The following is a 25,493-nucleotide window of genomic DNA, read 5'->3' on the forward strand; positions in this document are numbered from 1 at the left end:
TTTCATCTCACCTAGAATGAAAGCCAAAGACCCCACAGTGTCTTATGAGGCCTCCCTCTTCCCCATCTCTCATTCCTTCCCAGGCTCACTGAACTGCTTGCTATTCCTCGAATCCACCAAGCATGCAGCCAGCTCAGAGCCTGTGTTTATGTTGTTCCTTGTGTCCCTGTTCAAATGTTATCTTAACTGGGACATCTTCCCTGATGACCTTATATTAGGTAGCACCTACCTCTTGACCCCTCCTCTACCATTCCCTATTCCCCTGACCTTTCTTTATTTTTCCATATGTGTGTGTGTGTGTGTGTGTGTGTGTGTGTGTGTAATATATGTGTATAACTGGATGGAAAACCATTATCTCTCTATGTGTGTGTATATACATACATATATATACCTCCATAAATATATATTTTGTTGATTTTTTCATTTGTTGTTATTTTAGCTGTTATTTATTTGTTGGTTGCCTTCCCTCCCCTCCAGAATGTAGGATTGCCAAGAAGGCAAGGATTCTGGTTTTTCACTTCATAGCCCCAGTTCTTGCAATAGAGCTTGACATGCATTAGACATTCAAAGAATATGTGTTGAAAATATAGAAGGAGGTGGGACAGAAGTGGGGGGAGGGGAGAGAGAGAGGAAAAGAAGAACGTTCAAGAATCTTTTTATTTATTTATTTATTTATTTATTTTTATTTTTTGGCTGGTCTAGGAACTCTGATGGAAATTCCCTACTAGTCCTTTCATCTTCCTACAACCACTTATTTCAACTTTTCTTGTACTGGATAGAAACTGTCTTAGATTAGGTACACATATGCAAACGTTTTGCTTAAACAATGTGACTATTTTACTGGGACCATATAAAAAAAATAAGTAGGGAAAAGAAAGCCCACCCTTCCAGTTTCTGTCTGGACATTGACCAGTAACTCCCTCCCAACCCCACTTTGCCAAGTGAGCCAGGGAAATGCATCCTTACCTCCCTGGTGAACATTAATTACTGTTTTCACCATGCTTTGAGATCCACACATGAAAGCAGTCATGAAAGCAAAAAGTGTTATTACATTGGGAATGGTTATAGACTCTCATTTAGCTCTGGAAACTGATCAAGTGGGAATGGTGAATCATAAGAATAAGGTTGGCCACATGTTACACTTGTTATAATTAATTTGAGCTTAAGCTTCAACATAGCGATGTGTTTCCTTTAAATAAAGTTAGTCCTCTAAGGATACATAAGTCTATATGGGCCTCAGTTCTCAGCTGGCAACTAAAATTTTTCACATATGCAGAAGGCAGGAAGGCAAATGTGTCTCTGACGTCTGATGGGTCAGGGAGGCTATCTAGGCAGATGGTTTACTTTTGAGATGACTTCTAAATGATCCTCTGTATCCTTTACCCCACAAGACAATAACAAGAATACTCAGAAAATTAAGGGGATTTAGAGCTGGAACTTAACTTCAAGAGCCTCTAACCCTACTTCTTAGTGAAAGCCAGAACATTTGTCTATGACCTTGCTGACAAGGGCTGCTCAGTACTACTAAAATAATTCCTGTAATGAGGAGCTTATTACCTTATAAGGATGCCTATTCTGATGTTATTCAACAACTGTTGGGAGAAAGGTCTTTGCATGTTTATCCATTTTGTCAACAAATATTTATTAATCACTTTCTGTGCACAAGAACTTTGTTAGGTGCTTTGGGAGATGGAAAGAGTAAAAACAGCAATGCAGATCCAACAACCACCTCGAGAAATGCACTAGCCTGGAAGAGAGCCTGAAATGTAGTAGCTATTCAATATATGTGTGTTGACTGACTGGATAAAAGAATAGATCACACTCTAGAAAGAACAATAAAGTGCATGCCTAAAGAACCATTACACCAGGTAGAACTTCTGTAATGGAGAGGCATAGATAAATGCAAGATATATCACTCTGAATCTGCCTCCTTAACTTCTATCATTCCTAATACTGACATCTAAACTGACTTACAAAAGTCCATTTATTCTTCCCTGGGTCATGGTTCAATTATTTGAGGATTGCTACAACTTCCCTTACCCATTTTTCAGGCTCAAGAGCTGTAGGCCCTTGAACCCATTTAATTATTTCTAGTGCACACATCAATCTGAATTTTCTCCCCTGGGCAACTCGGTGTCTCAACTAGGCTCTTAAGAAGACAGCATAGGATGGAATGGATCAACCTACTGAGATGTGCTTGAACCAGCATTGTGTACACTGGGACTCTCTTTCCTGTGATCTGGGCATGCTTCTTATACCATCTCATACCACATAAACCATTTGATCATTGAACCCTTCTTTCCTAAGGCACGTGTTCACATCTTGAGAAAACCCAATGTTTCAAAGATTATAGTTTGGAAAGTAAGAGTCTAACGTTATATGTGGATTGGTTTTTGTTTTTGAGAAGGGAGTACTTGTTTCACACGTCCTGCATTAAATGTGTAGAATTACAGCCCACTAATATGATTGCTGTGAAGCCAGATTTTCTTCATTCTAATGTGAACTTTGGGTTTTCTGCTTGTCACCCAACTTGAACATTAGAGAGGAGTGTTATTTAGTGGACAGAGCCTTAGAATCAGGTCACTGACTTGCTGTGTGGTACAGAAAAATCCATGCTCTCTTTCTGAACCACAGTTTTGTCATCAGCGAAGTGAAGTGTCTGGTCAGGGATATTATATAAGTTTCCTTCTCGAGCTAGAATTCAATGGACTTTATCCATAGCTTTCTTTGACTTCACATAGATCATTCTATGACTTTTGCTAGTCTCAGGAAAAGAGCAAGCAAGAACTACAAAGCTACCCTAAATAGAATCATAGCAAAGGGAGTATGGAGCAGATCAATCCTTGTCCCAACTTCTAAGACTTATCTAACTTGGCAGAGCTACAGAAATTTGAAGCAAATGTGAGCTACTAGCCACAATTGTTTTGTTACGCATCTGTACAATGTGGCAAGTTTTCCTAAGAAAAGAAAAATCCTGAGTATTTTTGCATGTGTTAACTGATGCTGCCACTTCAATCACATCACTTCTACCCTGATGGAGTTTGCTAGTTGCCCACTTAAACCTGTTTGCTCGTGTCCAAAATGGCTCATTATTGCATCACCTGACACACAAATTCCTCATTCATCTTGAGTCTTTCAGCATCTCGACTCTGGTTGGTAGTGCCTTCTTTCTTGGCAACGATGATTACTTGAAAACAATGTCAAAACAAATCCTTTCCCTTTTTTACCCCGACAATCACTTGGTGGCTGTGCCTACTCCAGAGTCTCTGACCATTTCTCTCCTTATTTATTCCCTTCCTTCTTTCTCTCTTTCCTCCATAGATTCTCTCATTTATTTCAAAATTCCCCCAAGAAGTTGGACAGACACATCTCAGGGTTAGGGGAAAAGAAACAACCATTTCCTAGTGCTTAAAGATGTTTCAGAACCATGGAGAGCATTGCCGGGTGTGGAGGCTGGGAAGAATCCATTTGAGACAACCTTCGTCTGTGGATTTGAGGCCCCATTTGGAACTTCACAGGTGGTGGAGATGACAAAACTCTGCAAAGAAGCTTTGCAGTAAGAACCGTTCTCCCCAGAGCTTAGGAGCAAAGCCTTACATCGTCACATACAAAGAACAGATTGCATCTGGGCCCTGGTGCCTGTTCTAATGTCAGCCTGCTTGGCATTTACCTTCCTTTCCCAGGCTGACCTATGAAGATGGGGGCAGGCTCTGGGAGCATTGTTCTAACCATGCAAATGCCGTGGCCATTGTGTGGGCATGGGAGAGCTGCTGGTTCCGTTCCTGCCTAACTCTGTAATTTTATCAACACTGGCTCAGAGAAACCTATATTTATAATGCTAATTAGTAGGGCACACATTTAATTTGAGTGGAAGACTGTTTGTATCTCGCTGAGCCTGATAGCACAGGGCTCAAGCAACAGCAGTCAAAGGCAAAGCAGGCCTTTCTCACTTCTCCAAGTATTTGAAACAGGGCTTACTCTTGCCAAACAATTTCTCTGTTGGATTAAAAAGAGAGAGTGAGGGAGATTGCTGAATATGCTGGAGCTCAGAAAACTTTGTGTTTATCTCCTGCCTGCAAAATATATTTCTCTGTGCACTGAGAAAACATGCCTCTTATGTTATCTAATTGTTTCCTGACACATTTAGCAACATTTCACACTCTTTAAAGTGACATTAACATTGCTGACAGTGGAGGTACTTTCATTAGATGGGCTTTGAATTGTAGCCAGGATGTACTGCAGGTCTTCAAACAGGCTTGTAAAAGGCAGAGAAGGCGTTATTTATGAAAATAGAGACTTGGTCAACAGTACCCTGTGGGTGTGTATTAATTTTGCTGACTCTAGTCAATTTAGAGTGTGTGTACATGTACACGTGTGTACATGCATGTATGCACACGAAACAACCACTTCTTATGAGCTGAACTAAGACACTTTCCTCATCCAGCAGACCATTAGGCTGCATGGGTATCATGCAAACTTCCAAAACACCTCTCCATCCACATCTTTTCAACCACAACTAATCAATGTGCTGTTTTAGACACAAATCAGTCACTTTCCAACCAGTCCTGAAGCTGGGTACCCACGTGGCTGATGTATATACTCAGCATGATTATCATGCTCCCAGATGTGAAGTTAATTCTCCTCCTTTTCTATTTTAATGCCTCCTTTTGCCCCCTCAGTCCGTTTTTTCGTGTCTCTGTCTCTCTGCACTGGTGCAGAGTTTTCCCTGGGAGAGTGTTCTAAGTGAGGCATCAGAGGACAGTACCCTGCAAGCACCTGCCTCCGCAGGGCCTAGAGAGAGAAATTTGAAACTTCATTCTAACCTTGATGAAGAAAAGAGGCCAGGCTTGGAGAAAGTGGGAAGTCACAAGTCAGGTTGTAAATTTCTTCTGGTTCACAACCTCACATGCAATCTTGGCCCAGTTATTGATCTCTATACTTGTCATGTGGACAGAATAATATTTAAAAATTGTAACAATTAAAACTGGAGAGGAAATTCTGCTCACTACAGATTGTCTAATAACATCCACATGGCTAGCCTTTCCAGTCAGCCTTCCGGCCTTGCCCTAATTAAAATCAGTTACTCTTCTCTCTTTGCATCTCTAACATAGTGACTCTATGTGGCCATGCAACACTCAATCAGAGAGATGTGAATTAGTATTTGGCTTTGCCCATTACATACCATGTGACCTTTGTCAGGTACTTGTATCTCTACAAGCCTCAGTTTACTCATCTGTAAAGTAGGGATAGTAATAGTACTTGCCAGATAGAATTGATGTAAGGGTTACGTAAACCACAAGCCATGACACATGCGAAGCATACAGCCTAGAGCATCGTGAGTGCTCAAGAAATGTTAGTGAATATTAGTCTCTTCCACTGCAATATGGGCTCCATTGTGGCTGAGACCACATCATCACATTACTGAAAAGTTCTAGGTGTTATTATGCCATAGTACAATAACATTGCATGTGCTAACTGAGGCTTAGAAAGGGTAAGGAGTTTGCCGAAAATCACTTAACTAGGTGGCAGCTAGGTAGCCACCATAAAGAACCCTGATCTCTTAACTTCTAGTTCAGTACTCTTTTTCATTGTATTACAAGTGGAGGTATTTCAGATATAAGGCAATGACTTTCAAACAATTGTTCAGGGAAGGAATAAACCGATGCATATGATATTCATTCTTTTTTTTCTTTTTTTATTTTTTTGACCAGTAAGGGGATTGCAACCCTTGGCACGGTGTGGTCTGCACCACGCTCAGCCAGTGAGCGAACCAGCCATCCCTATATAGGATCCTAACCCGCGGCCTCGGTGCTACCAGTGCCGCACTCTCCCGAGTGAGCCACGGGGCCGGCCCTACACCTTCAATTCTAGTGTCAAAACATTTCTACGTCATTGAAGGGGAGGTTTTCAGCCTTCATGTTGGCTATTGGTGGGTAGACTCCCAAGTTATCTAATCTTTAGCAACTTATCCAGGACCATTCAATGAGGATGGGCAGAATTCTGTGAATATGGGCAGCAAACAGATGAAATATTTCAAGCAGCTGCTGTCTAGAGCCCATGTTTTATCTTCGTTGTCCCTAAAGCACATAGCAAAACACAGACTTACAGTTGAGAACTGTTTGCTATCTGCAGGCAAAGCCTTTGAAAGGAAAGCTTCCAATAATGAGAGCAAAGACAATTACCATCTGTAGAGCACTTTACCATTTGCAATGTGCTTTCATATATGTTATTATTTAATCCTCAAAAAGGTCCTGCAAAGGGAATAAGACACCTCTCTCTTACCGTTTTTGTGCATGATAGTAACACCTTCCATTTACTCCAGAAAGTTTATATATGTGTCTCATTTCATACTTATAATAGCCAGTGAGGTATATTTATACACATTTTATTTATCAAACAGTTGAGCTCAGAAGAGTTAGCTGACTTGCCCCAAGTCACCCAGCATATCAGTGGTGGAACCAAGATATAAACTTCTGTCTGGTTCCAATGCCAATCACATTGTCACATCAGCACTTGGCACTGCATCATTACAAAAGCTGATTAAGTTCCATCATCATTTTCTGTGCAGTGTGGTATGAAACCTAGAGCCAGAATGCCTGGGTTCAAAATCTTCCTCTTGACCAACTTATCCCTTCTCTAGTGCAGCTTCCTCATCTTTAAAATGGGATAATATCACCTACTCCAAAGGGCTCTTGTGAAACTAAATATAATAATATATGTAAAGGGCTTGGCAATAATTCCTGGTACATCGTAAGAGCTCAGTTAACCTTATCGATTGGCAGTATTGTTGTTTCTATGTACCAGGAACCACAAGAAGTGAGCATAAAAACGAGTTAAGGCAGATCCCCTTGCATCATGGAAGATACGTTTTCCAAGAAAGCCTTTTGAAAATTAGGTTTCAGTGTGGGCATACAGTTTCTTTAAATCTTTCTCTAGCAGTTTTTTCCCCAACTAAGCTCTTTTGTCAGTGTAATATAGGTTCCAGAAGGGAAGAAGATACAGCCCAACCTATCTTCTGCACATTGCTCAGCACAGAGAGACAACTCAGGAGGTGACTGCAGTGCCCGCACAGTTTAGCACTTTCATCTTATGTTGTTGGGTAGTGTTGGGTCACATCTCCCAAGTAGTTCCCTAGGGCGAGAAGCTTTCATAATTAGAGTGGAATCATCTTACACAGGGGTTAGGTTCTAAACTCTGAAGATGAGCCAAAAAATGTGGTCATACTACCACCCTTGAAAATCTCTTGTAAAGGTGCTACCTTGGAGACTGACATATTGTCTTTTAATAAATCCAACATTCCTCCAAGGTTACAACAGACTGCTATAGCTTCATTTGAGCACCAAATGAAATAGTGGCTTAATATTCCGGGCTACTTGATTTTTTTTTAAAAGTATATTTAAAACCAGAATCTACTCTTCTCAGCAAAATACTTACATACTCAGACACACCTAAAACCTAAAACCAACAGCCACAGCACTCAGCAGTGAAGTCAATGCCATGAGCATTTGATATACATCCAATAAATGTTTCGGGAGAAAATTGGTATAATCAACCAATCACAGGGCTATTTATTATCTATAGGCTCTATGCTGGGTGCTAGGATACAAAGATGTATAATCCACGATCTATACCCAAAGGCATTCATGGTCTCATGAATGAGCCAGATATTTAGACAAATATATAGGCTAACATGTTACAAGTACAACAATAGTACCAGTGGGTGGGGTGATCAGAAAAGACATAAAGAAGGGGTTGCTTGAGCTGAGATTTTAGGAGGTTTTCAGGAGGAGGTTGAGACTACCAATGAGAAGGGAACATGTTTCATGAACAGGGAGAACTCTAAAGAGGGGAAGATATATATTCGATAGTACAGTTGCTTTGGTTTGGTCAGAGTATAAAGAAAGAGCAGGTCTGGGAAGAGATAATTGCCATGCAAGAGTCTGAACTGTATTACGCAGGCAGTGAGGAGTCTTGGGAGAGTTGATAGAAGGAGCATGACATAAGCCAATCTGTGCATCCGTAAATATGTTGGCTCTTGTGTAGAGGGGAGAAACATTGAAGTGAGAGATACCACTAACTAAGAAGCTAGAACCGTACTCTAGACAGTGCTGTCCAATATGGTAGCCATTGGCTACATGGGGCTATTTAAACTTACTTTAACTAAAATTCAATCAAATTAAATTCAGTTCTTCAGCTGCACTAGGCACATTTCAAGTGTCCAACAGCCACATGTATTAAACATGGTAGACATTGAACAGAAAGTTCTACTGGAGGACCCAGAGCTAGACAACCACACATCACCAAAATAATAATGCAGTTTTATCTTAGAGGACTTGGGAGATGTAATTAAGGTGCATGTGTCAAGCAGCTAGGAATTTCTGGTCAGAAAGTATTTGAGGATCCATTGCCTTTTGGTAAACAGTTGTGTCACTGCAGGTAAGATGGATGTGTGTCCTCACGGGAGAAAGCAGCACAGGCTCACTGCATCTCACCTCATGAATATGAAGGGACTAGCATTAGAAAATTATAGAAATCATATTACTTCAAAAATAAACCCTACTCCATTTATAGCCTGATCTATATTTGACACTTTCTAAAGTGCAGTACTGCCAGGAAGATGTGATATATAAACATGCAAGTTGGTGGTGAGATACAGTAACAACACCCGAATGCACAGAGCCCTAAACTGTGAAGACAGATCATGCTTGAGCTCCTGCAAAAGGCCCTTTAACTGGGGCAGGTCCAACGGCATGCCACCCTTCCAATAAATTATGCATAAAAGCTTGTGCACAATCAGGATAGTTTTGCCAGGGCCACCTGAAAACGATTTGTTTTCAAGAAAATGCTTAACTGGGCTTTAGTGAGTTCAGTGAAGTGTGAGTGAAGAGGTCAATTAGGTCTTCTGCTGTAAAAATAAAAACTTTAAATGGGGGGATGTGGAATAGAGCAAACCCAGTTAGGCTGATACTGCCTCATTGAGAAGACAGAAGAGGTCATCATGAAAATTGCTTGGGTGAGTTTCAATAACCTAAAACTGAGTTGGAACATTCTCCCCTGAATCTCCTGCCTCTACAAAGGCAGCCCAATGCTCTTGACAAACAGGTCTCTCCCACCTCTGGAGAAAAGCATGCTATGCCTTCCCTCAGTAACTAATTAGACTTCCTTTTAGGAAATTTTGCCTCTCTCTAACTTAAATTCTCCAATGGTAATTTAAGTTTATTTGTTCAATGTTTTCTTGGATGTGGGGGAAAGAGGTGACTGAATCAGGTTTTTACTTCTGTTACCTGCCCAATTTTTATCAATTGGAAAAGAGAGCTACTTAAAAGTTGACCATGTAGCATAAAGTATACTTACCTAAAGCCATCACACATGCAGACCCAGGGTTTCTCAACATGCACACTATTGATATTTGTGTAATTCTTTGCTGTTGGAGACTCTCCTGTCATTGCTGGATATTTATCAGCATCTCTGATCTCTACCCACTAGATGCCGGTAGCACCTTCCCCCACCCACAACCATTGTGACAACCAAAATGTCTCCAGACATTGCCAAATGTCCACTGGGGAGCAAAATTGCCCCAGTTCAGAATGACCGATTAACCTAATATTAGTACTAAATATTAGCAGCCGGCTACCAGGAATATAGATAGGAAGATAGATTTGCTTAAATATATAATATGATATAAATATAAAATATAAATATAATAAAGTGTAAATATTTATATATCTGTATCTTCATTTTAAGATGCTGTATTTTTGGAGGGTCATTTTGCAGTCTACAATTATGATTGAAACTACTGTCTTTGTTCTTTTCTTAAAAATTTAAGATGAAGGTGAGAAATGAGTATCCCAAGATCAGTGTAGTTCTGTAAGGCCCAATGCCACTTAGAAGGTGCTCTAAGTTTCTCTCTAATGCTGAGGACAGAATACTGCTGTAGTGCTCACTGGATTGATAACAGCTAGACAGCTGTCTGCCTGCATCTCTTCCTCACTCTTTGGTGCCCATAATATTCATATAAACGGATTAGATATCTCACACCATAAATGATTTCTCTGGGACCCCACATGTTTGATTTTTTGTGATTTAACAGGAAGGGAGTCAGCTTAAAGAACATGAATATTTTATAATTCCAGAGGCAGGAGACCTTGAATCTCTTTCTAGTTCTACTAAATAACTGTGACATTGGTCAAGTCATTTTCCCTCTGGGCTGGGTGATCAGTTTTAGGCAAGATGCTTTTGTTTCTAGATGACAAAAAACAATTCAAGCTGGCTTTAAAAAAAAAAAAAAGGAAAGAAAAGGGTAGGATGGAGAACAGATTGGTTCACATACTGAAAAGTTCAGGGGCAGGGTTGCTTCAGGCCTGGCTGAATCCAGGTGCTATAATGATGTCATTGGGAATGTCTCTCCCTTCATCTCATACCTCTGCTTTCCACCTTGCTGACTCTGTTCTCAGTAGCCTCTTCCCTTGAGTGACAAGATGGCTACAATTGTTCCAGCCTCACTGTCTCCCTGATGCAACCCTAATGGGACATAATGATGCCTCTCCACCCATGGCACAGCCATGTACACACAGTAGGTGCTTGTGAACCAGCTGGAACCAATAAGCTGCAAGTGTCATTAGCTCCATCTGGGCCCCTTGCACCTACTTTGTGTCAAACTCAGTTCTATGGGCCTTTCATATAATTTCTCCACTCTTCACAATAACATATGGATTAGTAACGACATTAGAGAGGTGAACTAAGTTGCTTAACCTCACAAGTGAGAGAGTAACTGGCAGAGCTCAGTCTGCCTGGCTCCCTATTCCTTCCTTGGGCTTTGGAGGGCAGATGCAATTGGATAGGCCAAGAAGCAGGGAATGGAGTGCATAGTGTGGAGACAGAAATAAGGCAGGCATGAAGGCAGAAATAAATATTTGCAAAGGACAATTAAGTGAGCACATCCATTGGATCCAAGGGTTTCCTTTGGGGCAGAGTAGAAAATGAGAATGGGTTGGGTTGGCATGAAATAACCAACTAATGGGTGAACTTGAGTGTAAGGCAGTTCTGGGATTAGAAACAGCCCGTTGCAGTTTGTGGCAATACACAAACCTGAGTTCAAATTTTGGTTCTGACCCTCAGTGTGTTATTAACATCCCCAAATCTCTACACCTGTTGAACAACTGACAGTGTTGTTGTGATCACTGTGGAAGGGGCATAAGTAGAATCACTGAGCCTGGTGATTAGCATGTAAAATAGGCTGAACAGATGTGCTGTGGCTTCACCCACTTTGCCAGTAGTAGTGAGTGAGGTCAGCTGGAGGCAGGGAGTCCAGCTAGAGTGGTTGCCTTCTGCAGTAGCAGCCGTGGCTGCCATGTCCCAGGTCCCACCATCCTCCGTTGAAGCCCAACAGACCTTCATGAAGAATGTCCTGTCACACAGCCTTCTGCAAGTTCCATGTGCAGAACTAGGCAGAACATGAAAAATCTGATGCGCTTTCCTGAAGAATATTCTTATGGAACTTAATGGCAAGTAGAACTATGTCCTCCCCCCAACAAAAAATCATTGAATTCAACAACAACAACAAAAAAGGCAATATCTCGGGTATTGACATTACTTCTGTTTATATACAAATAACATAAAATTTTCTCACTTATTAGCTCTGAAAAAAGGGTCATCACAAACCCCAAACATTTGGAAAAATAGTGAATAATTTAGTCAAACATTTGAATAAGTAGCCAGTATTGGGAAATAAAATTAGTAAAATTGTTTAAATGCTCTAACCAACTGTTTTGCCTATGTTAATACAGTCCTTCTGTACTACTCAACTTTAACACAAAAGCCATATTTTGACTAAGTCCTTGAACTTATAAAGCCACAGAGAGTTTCTAATTTTTGGCTCAAGAATTTCTTTCTTTTTTTACAAATCATTAATTCTATGCAAGCAGTCACTGTGGCTATTTCCAGGAGATTTGTTTCTGCCCGTGGTTAATTACCTCCTCCAGGATGACATATGTGGTGCACTCCAGTAAAGAACCCATGAGTTGGGGGTTCACATATTGTCCATTTTTTAGCCATCACTCTTGTCCAGTGTGGGAAATAGTAGAATGAACCGTTGAAGGATTGGGCTTTGGAGTCAGATTACCTGGATTCAAATTCCAGCTCTGCTGCTTGCTAACTATACAATGTTAGGAAAGTTACTTTATCTAAGTCTCAGTTTCTCTACCTGTGAATGGGAAAGGTAATATTACTTTGTTCATAAAATGTTGTGAATGTTAAAAGACAAAAATACATGTAAATACTTAGCCCAGTTCTTAGCACAAAGCAGTATCACATATATAACTGGTAATGAGGTTATTGAATTTATTATTTTGGATACAATTGTTTCTGGTACTGGTTTTTTGTTGTTTTTGCTGTCTCCTAAGCATGTCTCTGCTCCACCAAATATCCTCACACAGAACATTTTAATAATTGTTGCCATTAATCTGTTGAATTTTTTTTTAAAGTTGTTTTAAGTGAATTTTAGGAATTGATCTGCCCTCTGTCATAAATTAGTGAGTGTATTAACAAAGGTTGGGCAGAGCAGCAATTTCACTGATAATATTTACTTCTTTGGGGATGGAGAACAGATTGTAGCCCTTTGATCTTGGAGAACTAAGTCTGGATACAAATCAAATTAGGCAGCAAAGTGATGCTATAATGGAGAATGGGGTTTAGAGCAATACAGCTTCAACCACAGATGGTGTAGGGAAAAGATGCTGGAAGGGATGATGAGGGAGTGCTTGGACCATGGATGGCCAATAAGCCCTATGGTTCTACTACCTCTCCCCCTCCATGGCTAGGAGTTTTCTGATTGACGATGGCACTGTTTCCCACTGAATCCAGGGCTTCCTCGGAATCCTTCTCGGCACAGCATTCCAAATAGCTGCTACCAGTCTATCAGAGTTAACATGGAACTGCTTTGTCTGGCTATAGGTCATTTAGTCAGAAAAAAATTATGAGTTAAAACTACCACAAAATCTTATTCATTTGTAAATGAATAAATTAGCAAAATTTGAATTAGTCCCCATGTTTAAGGTCATGGAGAATCCAATCACAGATAATTAGACTTTGATTTATGTAGGGATCTTGGAAAACACACACATATACACCCACACATTCACAAGACCATATGAGTTTAAACAATGACATATTGCGCCTTTGTGTGTTTCCTTTTGCTTTTTAACAGATCAATTAAACTTAATTTTCTGTATATTTTCTGGGGATTCTATACCCATTCAAAATGGAACTTCCAAAATATTTTGAGGGGCCTTCTGTAGTACATACAGTGGGAACCAGGTAAGTGCGTATTGCCTGGTTACATGCCCATTTCACACCAAGTATTTCTGTAAGAAATCACAGTCTATAAAGTGAGCCTGAATAAGTTCCAGCTTTCTCCCCTGTACTTTGGAACCTGTTGTGTCTATACAGATGGTCTCTGTCAGTTGAAATAGTCAGGGGGAAAAATGTAGCATAAGTGAACAAAATTAGCAAATGACATAGCAAATAGAGAACAGCATACCCTTTGATTGGGGGCAGATCTAGGGAATGAGAAATTTCCCAAGTAATGGTAGGTATCAACAAACAGAGCTGGAGGAGTTACCAAGGCATGAATTTAATGGCAGCAGGAAAATAACAGAAATCAGACAACTCTGTGATGTGCATTCTCAGTACACTGAAGTAACCCCAGTGCTTTTATTGTGTTGTGACTGCTCTTCCATTGTCTGTATTTGTATAAATTAAAAAGCAGTTCTGTCTGTACTCTATAAAATGAATTCATGCTGAACAAAATTTCAAAAAGTTTGTGTAAAGAATGATTTCACAGCAACTATTGTATCAGACTTCTGGAAAATTGCACTTGAACTTCAGTTCCACCTCAGTCACTCAAAGGAATTTAAAAATTGGCTTCCAGCCATCCTTGTTCTTCAACGTGGCAGTGTCAGATATGCCTCAGTAACACAGACTTTAAAGCCTGTTGATAGTGAGTTAAAATCTGTTTCTACCAGAGTCTCCCCGCTAAGCGGACATCAACACTGATGTCACAGATTCCTCCAAGTTCAGGAGCCTTAAAAAAGGTGGAAGGTAACATTGCTATGAAGGAGCCGCTTTGAACTTCATAAGAAAATTAGGAGAAAATCTTTGACCTCTGTCAGATGATAGCTGCTATAAGTAGTTTCTCAAAGAAATATTTCTTATTTTAAATCTAGATAGGACCTTGGGATTGAGAGATGGGAACCTGGCGACATGATTTCTTGTAAATCACTCCTCTTCTTTTATATCACTTTTTTCCTTTTGTTGTCACAATGCTGTTTGGGCCAGCACCATGTAATGTGGTTAGAGGGTGAATTTTGGAGTACACAAACCCAAGTTCAACTCCTGGCTCCTGCCACTTAACTACCTATGCAATTTAACCTCTCTGTGCCTCAGTTTCCTTATCTGTAAAATGGAACTATGCTATTATTTTATAGGAATATATAATCATTCTAACCTCATGGGATTGTTTTGAGGATTAAATGAGATAACACGTGTAAAGGGACTAGCACAGTGAGTGGCAGATATCATACAATAAATATTAGCAGTTAAAATATTAATAATAACTATAGTTATTATTATTAGAAGGAGACCTATGGGAGAAAGTATTGATTAAACATTAGCACTGATTCTGATAAACTTCGACATGTTCAGTCTACCTATGCCAGAGCATCTGATAAGAATGTCATGCCTTCTACAGCTCCCAAACAGCTATGAATGAATTGAATTTTTCAGATCAAACTCTGTTTATCCACTGATCTATGTCAGGGATGATTCCTCTTCATTTTGATTGTGTTACTGGACAGGAGACTCCAACATTTAAATTTTAAGGACATCTTATCTCCTATCTCTACCACTCCCATCCCCCAAAGGGCAACAGGCTAGTGATCTGATGCTGCTGTGTTACTGTTCATTCTGTTTTCTCTCACCAGAAGTCACTTTCCTCTTCTTTGGAGGTTTGCTCAGCCATCACCTTCCCCAGAAATCCTTATTTGACTCTGCACCCCAACACTACTTAGCCAGGCTGGACCAAGTGTCCCTTTTCTCTGTCCCCACAGCACCATGTCATTACATGTCACCACCCTGCTCTTTAAAAAGTGGTACTGAAATGACATTTCTCTGTGTCCCTGCTGCACTGGGAGCTCTCTGAGGACAGGGATGATAGCTTGCTCGTTTTTGCATCCTCGGTGTCTAGCAAAATGTACATACATTTTATTGAACCAAACTAATCCATAAATAGCATTTAATAATAGCACTGAACAATAAATCAGGAAATACAATTTTTTATAAAACCAGCAATAAAAATTGGCATCCATTTGAGGTGTCTGAAAATGCCTCTACATATGGCATTTATAAAAGCTGGAAAACACATTTCTTCAGGCTCGGGCACTTCTTACCTGAGTTGAAAGGCTAAACTGATTCTCCAGGTTGCTTTCCCAGCTTCCTGCCCTTTTCTCCACACCCTCAGTTTTAAGGCAGATCCCGGGGGCTGCTACTCTTGGCTCATTTTCCTGAGCTCCCAAATGAACAAACCAGCAGACAAGCAATTGCAAAGACCCCAAGATGTAAGGGCAAAGCAGATAAAAGTACACGTGGTGATTATCCTTGCTCAGTAATTTGGCTGCCGGAAGCTGCCTGCCACATGAAAGATAGATGGCAGCAGCCTTCCTGTGGGAGAACTTCTTGACCCAGGGGCAGCTCCAAGTGTCTACCTCCTGCCGACTAGCTGCTCCTCCTCATGGCCTGGAGTGGCCATTCTTCTTTTGTAGTTGCCCAAAGAAACCACATGATAGAGAGTGGGGGCATTGACCAACTCTTTGGGATGCAAGTTTGTCTCCCTTTCCACCTCTCCTCTACTTCTTTCCTGAACTGATTAATTTGGTTTTAATCTACCTTATTTATGTGTTCATTCATTCAGCAGGTGCTGTTCTTTAGAAGGACATTGGGAATGCAGTGGTGAATAAAATAGACAAGATGCCTCCCTTCACATAGTAATAGTAATTTAAACAGGCTAGTAGGCTAGAGCAGGTAGGTGGGCAACTTTCAAGAAGGCAGACATGGAAGGTTTGATTAAAGGGAAGAGGCAGACTTGTGTTGTGAATATTGGCAAGGTGTTTAGGGGCCAGCAAATAAGGGGCCACAAGGAGAGTTGTAAGGGTCACTATAACAGGTGAGGTAGGAGAGGCAGCTATGGGCCACAATGGGCAAGACATGTAGGTCACCATAAGGAGTTTGGATTTCTTTCTACATGCAATGGAAAGCCACTGGAGGGGGCCAAGCAGGCAAGTGGTGCAGACTGATTCATATCCTTAAAATATTCTGGCTACTATGGAGAAGGGGTCGGGACAACGGGGAGTCAGTGGGTAACACAGCAAGAGCAAAAGCCAGGAGACCAGCAAGGAGATAGTTCAGGGAGAACTGATGGGGGCTTATATTAGAACCATAGCAGAGGATATAAAAGGAACTGGGTGGTTTCCAGATGGATTCCATTTCAGCACTTTAGATGGACATTTCTGATCGTGGCCATTTCTGAAATGTGCAACTACCTATCGTATGAATTTGGACTTTCGGAGAAACAACAAACCACTCTGAAAAAACACATCTCGAGCATTTCATTTTTTTTTTTTTTAATATTTGTATTGTGAGCTGGTTTCAATGTAACTTTCTTGGGATGCTCTCATGACACTCATTGCTGACCTTTGACCCCTCTGTCCTCTTTCCCAGGTCGTCCCATTCCACCTACATCCTCGTCTAGCCTCCTCCCATCTGCTCAGCTGCCTAGCTCCCATAATCCTCCACCAGTTAGCTGCCAGATGCCATTGCTAGACAGCAATACCTCCCATCAAATCATGGACACCAACCCTGATGAGGAATTCTCCCCCAATTCATACCTGCTCAGAGCATGCTCAGGGCCCCAGCAAGCCTCCAGCAGTGGTAAGGAAACTCTGTGGTGTCTGAATGTGTGCTGTTTCATGAGTGACATTCTTGATTCTCTAGCAAAATGAGAGCTCGGAAACAAGGGCTGGGGAGAAGGTGGTGTGGGGAGCATCAAGGTGAAATGCATTTGTCTTTTGTGGCATGGCGGTTCCAAGATACGTTTGTTGAAGGTCACAGCGACTGGAAAGGTTTTGCTTATCTTAACAGGGGTTGGGCTTCCCTCAGTGGAAGGGAGTTGCCCACTGCTACTCGTGAGAACATGCTGATCTCAAACGCAAAGTGCAGAAAGACGCTGGAATGTGGAAGTTTATATTACTATGATTCCAGTCATAGCCGAGAGATCCCAGATGCCCTCACATGCCCAATTTGTGTGCATCTCAGATCCCTTGTTTTTTAATAGCTGTCTTCTGACTTCTTCTTCCTTGCTTGTTTAGGTGGTTTTGTGATTAAAACGTGTTCCCTTAATATGAATACTGAATGTCTTGCCCAGTCTGAAGTGTTTGGGGAGTGACCTCTCCTCTAACCTCCTCTAACCCTCTGCCGGCACCACTTCACTCGAATTTAACAAGTTGATCACGTGGTGCTATGGTTAACATTCCCTCTATATCCATAGTTATCATCTTGGCTTTCACATTTACAGAGCAGAGGGATTGGACTCAAGGTTTTGTCCCACTGTTAAGAATTTTCTGGTGACTGTCTCAACTCTCAATCTCTAAATCTCAGGTGGATTTGCCCCGGGCACAGCTGTAATCATGTCTTATTTTGATTTTTCCTGTTGATGATATGTTCACGTGAATATATGATAGTAGGAGTGGCCAATATCTAGCATTAAAGTATCCATGGCCCAAGGAGAGCCATTTGCAGAAATTAATTGCTCCTGACTCAAAGGTTTCGCAGGTATCTTCTGAATTGGCCACTTATGATGTTTATTAACATATCCTTTCAAAAGCAATATAGATATTTCCATGCCAGGAGTGTTCCTTGATGAGACGGTGTTTTGGCTCCATCCATGAGTGTATGCCACCACTGGCCTCAACCTCTACAATTAGAGAGGACCTCCTAAATACATTTAAGATGATTCATTCTGGGGATGAAATGATGGACTGCTACTTATGATGGCCCATGCCCTTCTTCAAAGCCAGGCCTGATATATTTAGTAAACTCATATTCTTTTTCAAAAAAAAAAAAATTACCTAATCAAATCTCTCATCAAATGAGCAATCCATTGTTGATATTATGAAGGCCTTTAATCTACCATAAATCTTTATTAGAACTCATCAGAGCTTCTAGTTTGAGAGAAATGTGATTATGGCACTCTTAAAATGACATTACATCATTGGGGTGATTGGTTTATCATTTGGAAAAGAGACATCAATCATAACTAGCATAACCACACAGTAAATGAATTCAACCTTTCTACCACGGAACAATGACACTGTAATTGCTCAAAATCAGGCTTAAAATGAAATCGGAAAATGCTCTTTCTTCAAATATGATGTTAACTTAATGGAATATATTATGAAAAATCATGTTTGAGGAGATTCTATATAATTAAAAATATGTGGAATATATTCCCTTTTTTCTCTCATCAGAACCCGATTTTAGTTATAGAGCTATTTTTTTGTTACAGAGATTATGTTGCATTTAATTGAACTACCCTCACTTATGTTTTGCTGCTTTTTATTTCATACTATGTAATCTTGATGAATATTGTATTATGAAGGACAAGAGGCTTTTGAAATGAGGTGCACCTGCTGATAACTTTTAAAAAACAGACAATTATTACGGAAAAATGAGCTTTTAAAAACTATCTTTTATGCATATATGGATACACAAGAAAAATGATTTCCATAAGAGAGGTCAGTTCATCTCCATGATATGCACTGACCATCTAGGATGTTTTCTTAGTGATAATGCAGTGAGTGATTTATTTTCTTTTGAACAGTGTATCAGACTGCAACTTGTTGATGGGCTATTTGTGTTAGCTTTATGCCTAATCAAGACCTCATTTGGTGGACACAACAGATCCATGTGTTCAGAGTCAAACTTACCCATTTTTCATCACTCTCACCAATTTGTTCAGCTCACTTAAAACGGATAGCTGTTTAAGCTTCAGTAATAGCAGAAAATATCACAGACAATCTGAAGGTCCGTTTTCATCCCAAACAAAAGCCATGGTGATATGATCTCTTCAACTGAGGGGTGAAGACCCAGTTGTACAATACCCTTGTTTCCAGCAGGTACATACTAGAGTTTGTTAAAGCTCCAGCCGATAGGAGGAAGGCATTCAAAATTCTTGACTTTAGCTTAGTTACAGTGAAATCAAATCGAGCTCCATATGTGTGTGCTCATGTGTGTGTGTTCACATATATGTGTGTGTGTCTTTTGGAATGGATTTGGTGTCCAGGGCAAATTGGGGATTCTATCAAGACCTAAATGCAGTTGCCATGAATTTAAATATGACATAAAGGATTGAATATAGAGTTTGACACAGACGATGCAAAAGGCAGAGCTGTGCCTGAGTGTTTTGAATTGATTTTGATGAAAGGTGCTGAATTTTTCAGGAGGTGTCACAGCACAAACAAAGCACCCATGTGTTTGGGTGGGTTATGTTTAGCTGGTTAAGTACATAGAATTTTTTAAGTCAGTCTCTTGGCAATGACCTTGTGTTCTGAAGATCAGGTACCAGTTTGGTTCTTTGTCTCTTTCTTAGGTGAAACGAAACACCTTCCAACCCATTCAGCTCATACAGAGCAATAAAAAATTATTTGCTGCTCTCCTCCTGTGGTTGCTGTTATTATTTGATGTTGGTGAAGCCCATCATTAGGAGAGTCACAGCACACGTTTCTCACCCAAGGATCCCCTGTTGTAAAGAGACAACCTGGAAATAAACTATAGGAACTAAAATGTTTTTGCCCAACATGAAAACCTCCTCAAAGCAACAACAAAACTTCACCTTTATGGTTTGACTGTCATTATTTTCTATGACTGCAGTGCATTCTTTAGTGGACGGTGCTACAACCTTGCCACCTTTGGAGCCAAATTGCTGTAACTCTCAATCTATGCCAATCGAGCAGATACCCAGGTACAGCTAGACAGATTCAGTCGGGAGTGGTGTTTCCCTCCCCCTCAAGCATTTACTTCCAGATAGCTGAGCTCTGGTGAATGGCTCGTCCTGTGTTCTGACCTTTTGCCACAACAGGTTAGCTCCAGAGATGTTTCTTGTATACTGCAGCACAATTTCAAATCCTATGAAATAACTCATCTGGAAGGAAAATCCAGATCCCAGAGGCAGCATAACGGAGGCTCCTGCAGATGGAAGAATGAGACTACCTTCCAAATGAGAACAGGGTTTGTGGTTTGCTTTCAGTATATGTGGCAGGAAATATATAGGCAGCCATGTCATAATCTGAAAGCATTGGTTTACCTTCCCTCTTCCCATAAGAAGCTCAGTTTTAATTTTACTTTAAAGTCCAAATAAAGGAGTTTGGAAAACTGATTAGTAACATCAAACTATACATAAAAATTGTAACCAGGATGCCTCCACCAGGACCCTTTCAGTAGATCCAAGAAGGAAAAGGAGCTGTCCCAGCCAGAGAGCTTCAATTTATAACTGGGCACATTAAAGGTACCCTGACCTTTTTTTAAAAAAGCGATGTCTTGGCTAATTCTAAATGAAAACAGTACATCAAAACCAGCAAGGTTTAGGTTGTCCAGGGTGGTCCAAGAATTCAGTTGCCTGGCTAATTTAATGATTGTCTTATTTATCTGGTATGATAGAGCAAAAGGGCTTTATTCATTCATTCTTTCTTTTTCTTGTACCTCCCCCATAATTTGTGACAGCTTATAAACATTTAAAAAAAAAAAAAACTTTAAACAGTAATTAGATGATACAAAAAGAGTAAGGAGAAAAATCTAGGGGGAAAAGCATGCACATATGCTGGTGTATAGAAAGTTCTGTCCCACTATTTAAGACAGAAAACTTGATTCTAAGCTTCCTAGTAACCAAAGCAGAAAGGGAAACGTAGCGAGAATAAGATGCAAAATACCCATGAGATTTAAAATAAATAAATTAATTAATTAATTAATAATAATAATAATAATCAACTGTCTTGGGGAAATTCTGCAAATCTTCACAATGGGGCCAGAAAGAAATTTCTTATAAAGGAGTTTGTGTGTGCATTCCAGATACTCACACACATCTCAGTCCCATCCTATAATACGTATGCTAAATTCCTGTCACTATTCTTGTAACCTCTCACCAAATAAGCCATAGAGAGCACTTTCAGTTTTAAGAAAAAATCTACAAATGGCAAAAAATTGCACAGTCCACAGGCAAGACTTGACTTGATCCATAGATAAACCTTCGATCTACTGAAGAACCTTGTCAGCTGCATAGGCAGTAAACCTTAAAGATCATCGCTCATAACTAAATCTTTATGGGAATTACCAGACTTTGAGGTTATAGTCACCATCCAGAACCTGAAAAGCAGACATTCTATGTTATGAATTTGTCCTGACAGCCGTACAAAGGTTGGAATTGATGTGCTCTCTTGAAAACTAAGGCACCTCTCTGGACAGCCTCACTCTTCTGGGCCCTCCCACCATCTTTGGGGCTGGATTTGGGATGAAGAAGAAGGCAGCCCACAGTAGATTTCTTTTTTTAATTAATGAAACTTCTTCCTGTTATATATCTTAGGTTTTAGAAAGGAATTTTCCTCTAGTATGTTATAAATCTTCTTGCCTTCCTAAGAAGATTATGCCCATTGTAATTTAATTTAATTTAGGATTTCCTGAATAGCTCACAGCAATTATTATGTACATTGATGATTGTACTGTGCTGATAATACTATCTTTCTTTTTTTTTATCAAAAGTAATTATACATTGTAGGGTCGTTTACCCACCTATCCTAATGTATTCGGCATTTTAACTTTTTATTCTGCTCTTTATAGGCTTTCCTTTCTCCTCTCAGCTTCACTTCATTCTTCAGGGACCTCCACTGCAGTATCCCTGGTGGCAGATTCACAGTAGATGCTCAGTAAATACTTATTAAGTAAATGAATTAATGAATGTCTTTAGTAACCACCTTCATTTTATTAATTTACCTCTTTTCATCATACATGATGAAAAAAACCAAATAAGAACAGTGCAGGAGGACACATTAGCATGTCCCAACTGAGGGGAATACACTTATTTTACAAAACATATTGAATATACCTATTTTCTTGTTTTCTTGTTTTGTTTTGTCTGTGTTTACGTACTTAGAAGTTCATCTTTAAATGATAAGATTTTGTTACCTTTTTTTATACACATCATGACAGGCCAATGCAAAGAATCTGGTGGGGGCCCCTGGTGGGAGCCCCAGGCTGTGGAGGTAGGACCTGAAAGGCTGGACTTGTCTGGGAGAGAGCTCATTTTTCATTCTTCCTTTTGGGCTCAGGAAGTCAAGTTCAAACACCATTCACTTTCCCAAGTTGGACTTGATTTGCTCATGAGCCACTTGGCTCCAGGTCCTCTGGATGCCTAGGTCAGACTGTAGCTCCTGCCTGGTGCGCAGGCAGCAATTTGGCCCCAGCAGCCTCTCCTCAGGAGAGGGAAGGGTTCTCAGCACCCCCCCCCCGCCCCAGGCTGTGAAGACTAAGTCCAGGGTGCTGCTTCCGCTCTGAGGAGGGCATAGAGAGAACCTCACTCTTGCCCTAAATGCAGAGCCACACAGGACTCAGCTCCCAGCCTCAGTCAGTGCTAGTTATTATGCTAGGCACCTTATATACCTTCCTTTCTTTATCTTTATGTAATCCCCACCACATCCCAACACAGCAAGGATTATCATCATACCCACTATATAGATGAGAAAACCATGGTACAAAGAGTTTAAATAACTTGGCACTGCCCCAAAGCTGGGAAGTAAAGGTCCAAGGCTTCAAACCCAACCTTCCTAGTTGCAAAGACTTTTCTCCTCCCCACTCTGTTAAATGTTAACATCTAAAATATTTGCATGGCTTGTTGAGATACAAAGAAGGTGATGCATGGTCTTAAATGGCATGGGTAACAATTTTCAAAAGGTTGAAAAAAACTAAATACAGCATCACAAAATACGCATTACCTCCACTGCTGACAGGCGCACATATCCCCAGACTCTTCCACTGGAGATTCTGATTAATAAGTTTGGCAGGCCCTAAGGAACTGTTTTTACTACTTCCTTCGGGTGATTCTTATCATCTGCAAGTTTGGGAAACATTAATGTAATGCGGAAGCTCTAAAGTGGAAGTTGGAGTACTTCTGTTCTCTATACTGTCCCTGATTTACAGTATGATTTTTGGCAAGGCAATTAATCATCCTGGGCCTCAGTTTCCCTACTTGTCAAGGTTGGGCATTGGCCTAAAAGATTCTTAAGCTTTCTTCTTGCACTAGCATTCTGTGTTTGTAAGTTCCTTGCATCTGGCTAGACCAGGCTGTCTTGGTGTTGGGGAACCCCCAGACTCCTCTTCCTGGATAGTGTGGATTTCACCCTACCACCCAGACAGTTGGCAAAACTGAGACCTACACAGTCATGCAAAGGAGATCCTTGCAGCTTACCTACAGAATCTGAGAAGAGCAGTTTGGGGTCCTATGACACATTGTTGAAAATGTCGATGGCAACCCCAACAAGAGAAGAAAGCATAGCTCCATCAGCATGAACCAGAGCTCCCAGAGACCCTCACCCTGGCCTCCTAAACAAGGTTCCCTACCCTGAAAATTGGGAATGGATAGGCCTCAGAACTCTCTGGACCCTACTAACTTGCCCAGCAGTGTAGCAAACAGAGATCAGACATTTCCTTCTTTTCATTTGTGTCTTTCAACACACACACATACATGGGTAGTTTGTAGGTCCAGCAATTTCCAGCCCGGCTAAGGCTGGGACTGCTCTTCTGTACTGCAGTGCAAATGAGCACACAGCCAAGATGGACAGGTAATTCCTTTGGAGATGCACAGCATGGAAGTGACAGACAGCAGAGAACTGCTCATCCTCAGCAAATAATCTTGATGTTGACAAAAATTTCAGGATCGATAGGCATTGTGTACATTCTGCCTCTCCATCTTTGTCTCTGACTTCTTGGTACATATGAAAAGATGTCTTAGGCAGGCCAGGAGACTAGGAACTACACACAGTATCTGAACAATTCCTTTTCCTAACTATTTTTACCCAGAACTTTAGCTTCTCCCAAATTCCCTTAATGTTATAGTTAATTCTAACAAACTAGCTTCCTGCATAATATTCAATAGTCATTTTAAAATGTGGCCCCAGTCCCTTGTTAGAGATGTCACAATTCTCTTTTGAATCAAAGGATGTGTTTATGTTACCAATGGGAAGTTTCAACAGAAGTTATAGCCCCAGTCCTGGGTAAATTTCTTAGGTCCACCCCCAAAATAGTAATTAAGTATAACTATATTCTTTAGAGTGTGGACTCTGAAGTCCATACTGTTTGTATTCAAATCATAACTCAGCCACTTTTTAACACTATGATCTTAAACAACTTACTTAATCTGTCTACATGTCAGCATTTCATCTGTAGAACAGTAATAAATGTCTACAACTCCTAAAGTTAATATTAAATGACATTCGGATGCATTTAAATATCTTGAAAACAGGTTTAGACAATTGTAGCAGAGATTGGGTTTGATATTATTTACTTATTAATTTAACAAATAATTTCCTATTGTGGTAAATAAACACAACATGAAACTTACCATTTTTACCATTTTTAAATGTGCAGTCGTGTGGCATTAAGTACCTTCATGTTGTTGTGTGACCATCACCACCATCTCTTTCCAGAACATTTTCATCTTCCCCAAGGAAAACTCTGCTCATTAAACACTAACTCCCTTTCCCCCGGCCCCTGAAAACCACTATGTTATTTCTGTCTCTATGAATTTGACGATTTTAGGTACCTCACATAAGTGGACTCATACAGTATTTGTATGGTTGTTTCATTTGGCATGTCTTTAAGTTTCATCCATGTTGAAGCATGTGTCCGAATTTCCTTCCTTTCAAGGGTGAGTAATATTTCACTGTATGAAAATACCACATTTTGTTCACTCATCCACCAGTGGACATTTGGGTTTTCTCCACCTTTAAGCTATTGTAAATCATGCTGCTATGAACATTGATGTACAAATACCTGTTCGAATGCCTGCTTTAAATTATTTTGGATGTACACCTAGAAGTAGAATCATTGAATTATATAGCAATTTTATGTTTAATTTTTTGAGGAATTGCCTTACTGTTTTCTACAGCAACTGCACTATTTAATATTCCCACCAGCAATACACAAAGGTTCCAGTTTCTTTACATCCTCCCCAACACTTGTTATTTTCTGTTTTGTTTTGTCTTTGATTTTTTGATAATAGCCATCCTAACTGGTGTGAAGTGGTTTCTCATTGTGGTTTTGATTTGCATTTCCCTAATGATTAGTGAGGTTGAGCATCTCTCATGTGCTCATTGGCCATTTGTACATCTTCCTTGGGGAAA

At 40.3% G+C, this 25,493-nt stretch overlaps 1 protein-coding gene across 3 annotated transcripts in view; it reads left to right on the plus strand.

The window, feature by feature from the left end:
- The window catches only part of TENM2 (teneurin transmembrane protein 2), an 890,342-nt gene that overhangs the window by 522,395 nt on the left and 342,454 nt on the right, over positions 1 to 25,493 (plus strand). For 2 of the 3 annotated variants that reach the window (XM_063084119.1, XM_063084126.1), the window contains exon 3: positions 16,771 to 16,980. The exons of the other annotated variant lie outside the window; for it this stretch is intronic. In XM_063084119.1, coding sequence (XP_062940189.1) covers positions 16,771 to 16,980 — 210 coding nt within the window. The remainder of the gene's footprint in view (positions 1 to 16,770; positions 16,981 to 25,493) is intronic. 3 annotated transcript variants of the gene reach the window in all.

Source organism: Cynocephalus volans, chromosome 2 (genome assembly GCF_027409185.1).
Source record: "Cynocephalus volans isolate mCynVol1 chromosome 2, mCynVol1.pri, whole genome shotgun sequence".
NCBI classification, from domain to species: Eukaryota; Metazoa; Chordata; class Mammalia; order Dermoptera; family Cynocephalidae; genus Cynocephalus; species Cynocephalus volans.